The 7,500-nt window shown below is 38.7% G+C and overlaps 2 protein-coding genes across 2 annotated transcripts in view; one reads left to right on the forward strand and one right to left on the reverse strand.

The window, feature by feature from the left end:
• Positions 1 to 2,540, reverse strand: part of sra1 (steroid receptor RNA activator 1) — a 10,709-nt gene extending 8,169 nt beyond the window's left edge. Inside the window, exons 1-2 of the mRNA XM_084730241.1 lie at positions 2,317 to 2,540; positions 228 to 341 (exon numbers count right to left, since the gene is read on the reverse strand). Coding sequence (XP_084586367.1) covers positions 228 to 341; positions 2,317 to 2,341 — 139 coding nt within the window. The 5' untranslated portion in view covers positions 2,342 to 2,540. The remainder of the gene's footprint in view (positions 1 to 227; positions 342 to 2,316) is intronic.
• Positions 2,541 to 5,742: 3,202 nt separating this feature from the next.
• The window catches only part of apbb3 (amyloid beta (A4) precursor protein-binding, family B, member 3), a 21,366-nt gene continuing 19,608 nt past the window's right edge, over positions 5,743 to 7,500 (forward strand). Inside the window, exon 1 of the mRNA XM_084730238.1 lies at positions 5,743 to 5,984. Coding sequence (XP_084586364.1) covers positions 5,936 to 5,984 — 49 coding nt within the window. The 5' untranslated portion in view covers positions 5,743 to 5,935. The remainder of the gene's footprint in view (positions 5,985 to 7,500) is intronic.

The raw sequence follows: 7,500 nt of genomic DNA on the forward strand, positions 1-7,500 counted from the left end.
TAATGTAGAATGTGATGATGTAGAAAAGATCGATCAGATCGTCTGTAGGCGGAGTCACAATAAATGGACATGTAACCAACAGGTGGGGACGTTCAGCACAGACAGGTGGACGATAACCTGCAGGGAGAGCAGGCTGCTGCTGATCCACAGGAACTAACCCAGTGCAAAGGAACCGAGTTCCTGATTTAGTTCCTCTGGTTCTAAAGTCCCTGTTCGTGTTTTCTGACCTGAAGCTGCTGCTGGAGCTGCTCTCTTGTTCAGGAGGCTCCTCTGAGGTCCACGGGACATCTGAAGGCCATATGACAACTGAGGGGGGTCATTCCAACCCCGCTCCTGGTTACCTAGGCAACAGAGACACAAGGCTATCTTAAGGAGGAACAGTTTCATCCGGCTGCATCACAACGATCTGCTGCTGTTCTTGTTGGTGTAACAAACCAGAGAATTATCAATTATTCAAACAGTTAGGTGATTATTCCATCAGTCGATCAACAGTATCTTATCAATACATCCTTCACTGTGATGTCGGTCTGGACAATATGGCTAAAAAAACCTGCCATGATCCTGACGTGTCAACATAATCAACATTTTTCAACATTTTCTGACATTTTATGGACCAAACAACCGATCAATTATCAGGATAATAATCAATAATGAAAATAATTGTCACAGGAAAGACTTGAAAAACCTGTTTGGACCCATTTTCAATTAAAATAATCAATAGTTGCAGTGATAAAGTTAAGTTTGTTTTATTATCACTGGGTGATTTAGACAAAATCAAATATCACAAAATAGTTGACCAAATTTCTCAGTATCAATATTATAACAATCACTTAAATCTGACTGTTGGTACTTTCAACAAATAATAACGTTAGGGCTGCAAATTCTGTGCATTGTCTTCAGCCGATAGTTGAAAATGCTAACAATCAATCAATCAATAATAATTAATAAGATAAATAACAAACTTTTCTCATCTTCTTTATTTTTGTCTTTTTTTCCATCATTTTGAGTCGAAGTTTCATGATTCTACATTCATTTTTGATCAATAATCAGTGGGTAAAGACAAATGATAGAACACTTAGAACAGTCTCATAAGTTCAGAAAATGACATCACTTCACTGTAATACAGCCTTAAAAACACAGGAGCAAAGAGCAACAAGCTCCATCACTGCTCATTTAAATGTGGAGGGAGTCCAACCAAACTCTGGTCAATATTTGGCTGTTTTTTCAGTCAGGTCAGCATCATGTGACACATGTATGAACGGACGGATTCTGACGCTAAAGTTGCATTTCGATGATCAAACACACCACTTCAATCCACCAAAATGTTCCTTTTATAATTTTATACATGAAAGTTTATTTATACCATCACATGACATTCGTTAAACTGCTGTGATGCCATTTATAGTTGAGTTAAACAGAACTGAGGAAACAACAGGAAAACCATTAATAACCCCCAGCTAAATCTTCATTTTCTACTTGAATAATTACTGTTTGATCAATTATTTGTCTGCCGAACTGAAAATTACACCTGATTAATTAGTAAGTGTCATGTTAGTTTTTATGAAGTTAGCCATTGCTGCCTGCAGGCTGAAGGGAAAGTTAATTTGATAGATTTTTGAATGCGGTTCGTCGAACCGTTCTGTCAACACAACACTCATTTCAGGAATCAAAGCAGCGTAACTTCATGGTGCTTGTCGTCTGTCTGACGGAACAGACACTCGGTGAAGGAGATCAATAACATCACCTGTCAGTATGTGGATCACTGGGCTGCGTCACATTTAAATAACGAATCAGTCCAACCAAACTCTGATCAACATTTGGCTGCTTTTTCAATCGGGACAACAAGACTCGATACATTTAGAATATCGACAGGTTTGATTAAACAAACTCCTTCACTTTCGCTCAATCTGACCATGTTACGTCATTATTTGTACCGCGACGTGACACAGACAGAACTACTAACACGCTTTTAATCTCGAGTCAACAGAAGGACGACCAATAATTAATCTGATACTTTTAGTCGAATCATTTCTGTTTGTTGAATTATTTCTCTGCCGAACTGAAAACAACATCGAGTTAATTCGTAAAAATCATGTTTATGTTTACAAAGCGAGTTATTCTTTCCTGGGGAGTTAAGAGAACATTAATTTTCTACATTTTTGAATGCAGTTCGTTGAGCTGAATGTCAGTACGACAGAACTTTCATGTCAGGTATCAGAGCTGCAGCAGCATCATTCTGATGGCCAGTAATCACAATTTAATAATAATCCAAGACTTAATAATCGATATTAACTTTGACAGTAACACGACGCCTACCTGGTTTAACGTACATGTCCTCCATGTTGGACTCCACCGCCTCAAATAACAACAGCTTCCTCTTTATGAAGCTAAGCTAACGGCTAAGCTAACGCGCACAGTTAGAACAAAATTAAATGTTTTAAACTTTAGTTTACACTAATATTTGATTACACGGAAACCCCTTCAGTGTAAAAAAACAAAACAACTCCTCTTGTGAACATTCTATGTCAAGTACACAACTTCCGCTCAGAATTTCAAAATAAGACCTGTTCTTGTTTTCACTATAATTTTCATATGGAATATGTTGTATTTGCTATTTTGTTGTATTTTTTTCTCATTGTTTCCTCTTATTTCTAAACACTCCTCTGCGGACATTATACTTGCCGTATAATATTTGTGAAAAATAGCATTTGATATTTTCTACTGGTATAATAAAACCTAAACAAGTAAAACACTTTTTAAAGTTTGTAATAAGAATTACGTTTATAATTTGAAATATTGTAAAAATTAAATGCAGCTGACGTTGTAATTTTCCATGTATTCATCAATTTATTTAAGTTATTTAGTATATATTTTACATGTACACTTTTTTCAGAATCAGGATCAGAAATTGTTTAAAATAACTTAAAGCAACAAAACATGTTATGTGTTTGTCAGTATGAAGGTTTTATTTAACAGCAGCAGCAAAGTATTTTGTGTTATTCTCTGTTGATATTCATTATTCTCTGGAGCTGGAATAAACTTCATGCTTTTAGTTTGTAGGGGAACGTTCCAACTTCCTGTAATGTTCCTGAACTTCACGAGCTCCCTGCCGTCAAAACTTTTCCGGGACACGTGGCCACTGTGTCATACCTTGTATGACGTCACCGTGCAGTATGGTGGCCTCAGTGTCTCAGCAGGTAAAACATTAAAGAATAAAAGTGTTTATTCGAGTCAGTGTGTGAGCAGCCAATCAGGAGAGCCGGCAGAGGATCACATGTTACATCTTTTAAAGGTTTATGTGGAACATTCAGAAAAACGACACCTGGTGGCTGTTAAGTGAACTGCAGTCAACATCCTGTTGCTTGTCTGGATCAATTATCTGTTCCTGTCCACTCAACCGGATACTCACAGTACCACAGTATACTTCATCTACAGCCAGCGGTGGACAAAGTACTCAACCCCAGTACTCGAGTCAAAGTACAGATACTCCTGGTCAAATATTACTCAACTACAAGTGAAAGTTGCTCAGTCAAAATTTTACTTGAGTTAAAGTACTAGAGTTCTTGCTTTTAAAAATACTTAAGAATTCAAAAGTACAAATTACAAAGTACATTTTGTAATATCAGTACATGCTGTATTGTTTTCATGATGCATTTACAGAAGCTTGTAACTCTGTAAACCACCTGATGAAGCTGTGACCTGCTGTAGATCCTCTCTGATACACAAAGTGTGTAGAAACACCTTAAAAACTTCAACATAGAAACACAATCAGAAACAAAAAGGACAGTTATTGTCATTTTCTGATGTAACTGAATTAAAATCACATCATAACATCAGACTGAAGTCGACTGTAAGGATTTCTACAAGTCTGTTAAATAACTGATATTTGTTTCTGTCTTCAGAGGCAGTATATATACATGAATTATGTGGTATTTTTCACCCCGATAAAAACAATCCAACTTTAAAAACTACCTGGAATAATGAATAATTCTAATAACATGTTGAGATTTAATTTTGTTTTTCTCCTGCCGTCACCATTACAGCTTTCTGTTTGAATGACAGAGGGACAGTTTGTTCTTGTTACAGACGCCTGGACGTGTTTCTGCTTTGACATCAGTCCAGAGGAGCTCTGTGATTGGTTTCCTTCTGTGAGGAACACGTCATGTGACCAACTGCATTTTAGAAAAGAAAAAACACCAACAGCTGACTTCAAAGCTCAGTCGGAGTAAAAAGTAAAGTAGTGGAGTCAAAAGTACAATATTTGTCTTTGAAATGTAGCGGAGTGAAAGTAATAAGTTTCCAAAAAACAAATACTCAAGTAAAGTACAGATACTCAAAAAATGTACTTAAGTACACTACTCAAGTAAATGTACTTCACTACTTCGTTTGTTAATATTTCATTCCATTTCTAAGCTTCTGGTGTTGAAGTCTGCAGCTGTAGGTGAAGTGAAAAGTGGCGAGACGCTGAGGAGCGACGCTCTGATGTTTTTAATCGGAGTTGGAGACGTTAGCGTCCTTTAGATTCTCACCTGCTGAGTCCGTCACACAGACGTCAGTCCACAGGCTGTTAAAGACAACTGTCTCTGTCCTGTCACTCTGTTCACACACTGCTGAAGTAACTAAGTATAAATACTTTGTTATTGTTTTCAGGTATCTGTACTTTACTTGAATATTTATTTTTCTACCATCTGAACTTTCTCCTCCTCATATTTTCTAAACAGGCTTGTTACTTTAGTTTGAATGATTTTGAGGTGAGTTATTGATTATTGTCATTTTGCGTCATCGTGCGCCGCCTTCAAACATCGAGACTGATTTCAACTTAGATGGACGAAACAATGAGACACAGAAAAGACGACTGACTGGAGGATCATCAGAGGACAGACAGACAGGGAGACAGACAGACAGACAGACAGACAGGGAGACAGACAGACAGACAGGGAGACAGACAGGGAGACAGACAGACAGGGAGACAGACAGACAGACAGGGAGACAGACAGACAGACAGACAGACAGACAGACAGACAGACAGGGAGACAGACAGACAGACAGACAGACAGGGAGACAGACAGACAGACAGACAGGGAGACAGACAGACAGACAGACAGGGAGACAGACAGACAGACAGACAGGGAGACAGACAGACAGACAGACAGGGAGACAGGGAGACAGACAGACAGACAGACAGGGAGACAGACAGACAGACAGACAGAGTCAAATGTCCTTCAGAGGACGACTGTTTACTTTTATACTTTGACTTTGAACTTATGGACTTTTACCTCCTGTGAGAAAGTGATGAATACGTACTGCACCTTTAAAGAGAGCGGTGACCCTCTCTGTGGTTGACTGTGATGTCACAGTGTATCCCTCTTTGACATCACTCAGTCATCAGGGATGATGTCATAAGGGAAATATTTTGTGTGGCTGTTCTGGATGTGATATTTTTACAGTGAAGGTCGAGCGAGGCTGAGAGTCAGAGAGGGAGGGGTGATGACATCATCAGGGGGAGGAGACAAATGAGAGGAGAGAGAGGAAGAGGACAACAGCATCCTTCATCATCAGACAGAGGAGAGAGAGAGGAGGAGGGAGAGAGAGGAGGGACGAACGAGAGAGACAGAGAGAGAGGGGGAGAGAGAGAGAGAGAAAGAGAGGACGCCGGGACGGAAATAGAATACAGCAGAGGAAGAAAGAGAAGAAGAAGAAGAAGAAGAAGAAGAAGACTGATGGTGTCGTCTGAGACAGGGACGGACGGAGGGACGAAAGACACCGACACAGACAGACAGACAGAGAGAGAGAAAGAGACAGGCAGGAGGCTTTAACATCTGTCATCTGGGCCTGTGTGTGTGTGTGTGTGTGTGTGTGTGTGTGTGTGTGTGTGTGTGTGTGTGTGTTGGAGGGCGATCAGCTGATTGGACTACACACATTGGAAGGCGGAGTCATGATGGGCAAGGATTACATGTTGGCCATCCTGATAGTCAACTATGACGGTGAGATACACACACACACACACACACACACACACACACACACACACACACACACACACACACACACACACACGTGTAAAATCAGGATGTGAACCTGCTCTGATCTCTGATTGGTTGGTCTGAATGAATGTATGAAACGATGTATTGATCTTTGATGTAAGCTCATGTTAGCATGTCCAGCTAACTAGCTTCAGGTGTTGTCCGACAGCGGTTGCCATAGCAGCCACTGCTTGGTAACACTGTTCTTGTGTATTTGTGTTTGCCTCCAAATACGCTGCAGTCTGAACTGATTAGAAACATGAAACGATCAATATAGTAACTTAAGCTAGCTAGTACCTCAAACATTGTCTGTTTCGCCCTGTTCTGCCCTGCTGTGCTGTGATTGGCTCGTACTCAGTGCGTGAGCACGAGTTCCACGTGTGACTGAGTTTAGGGCGTGAGTCTATTCTAAATGTTGAAAGATGGAGGCTGCATTAGAGTATTTTAGTTGACTTATTATTTTCAGTTGCAGTTTGATTATGTTTAGGCAGCAAAATTATTCACCACATTCTTACAGCGACCATTTTCCTGTGACATCACCGTCAGGGTGTGAAACTCAGATGTCATCCTGTAAACAAAGAGAATCTGACGAATCGTTATCATTTTACTGACGTTTCGACATGAAACCACAGATTTTATAACATATTAGCTACTGTTAGACAACAGCTAACGTTAGCATTCAGCCACTTCCTGGCTAATGTTACCATTTTATGTTACATGATAAGACAGGAAGGACATTAATTCTGAAGTATCATCACACGTCTTTGCCATATTTATTTAAGTCTGGAGGTGAAACACACTGAAAGTAATCAGTTAGTAATCGTTTTATTTCCAGACTTAAATAAATGAGCCCATGATGTTTGATGATATTTCAGAATTCATTTACATCTTTTCTATCAAACGCTAACGTTAGCTAGAAGGTGGTTGATGCTAACATTAGTTGTTGTCTCACAGTATAAAATCTGTAGTTTATGTTTCAATGTCTTGCCAGATTTTCTCTGATTGTTTTTAGTTTCCGATCAACCAGGAAGCAGTGAAATGAAAACACAGCAGGATGACATCAGAGTGTGATGTCAAAGGAAAATGCTGACAGTGTGCATAATTTAAAAACATTTTATAATTTAATTACATATTAATTTAAATACATATGATAAATAAGTATGATCTAAAATGTTACAGCAAATATTTAATGTTAAAATACAATAAGCATTAAAGTAAGTTAAATGTTAAAATCAAGTAAAATTCATACATCATCTGACGTATGAATGATCTAATGTATAATTTAAGGTAAATAAGACACTTTTAAAGGTTTCACAGTATTTATAAAGATGTTCATTTTTCTGTAACCTGGCAACATTTATCTAATAATAATATATACAGCATGTACAGTATTTTGAACCTAACTAATGACTGATGGTCTTTGGCTAACCCCTGATCGCTAATGGCTAACATGACATGCTAATAACAAGTGAAACTG

The sequence above is a fragment of the Lutjanus erythropterus genome, chromosome 11, assembly GCF_056507025.1.
Source record: "Lutjanus erythropterus isolate fLutEry1 chromosome 11, fLutEry1.hap2, whole genome shotgun sequence".
NCBI lineage: Eukaryota > Metazoa > Chordata > Actinopteri > Lutjaniformes > Lutjanidae > Lutjanus > Lutjanus erythropterus.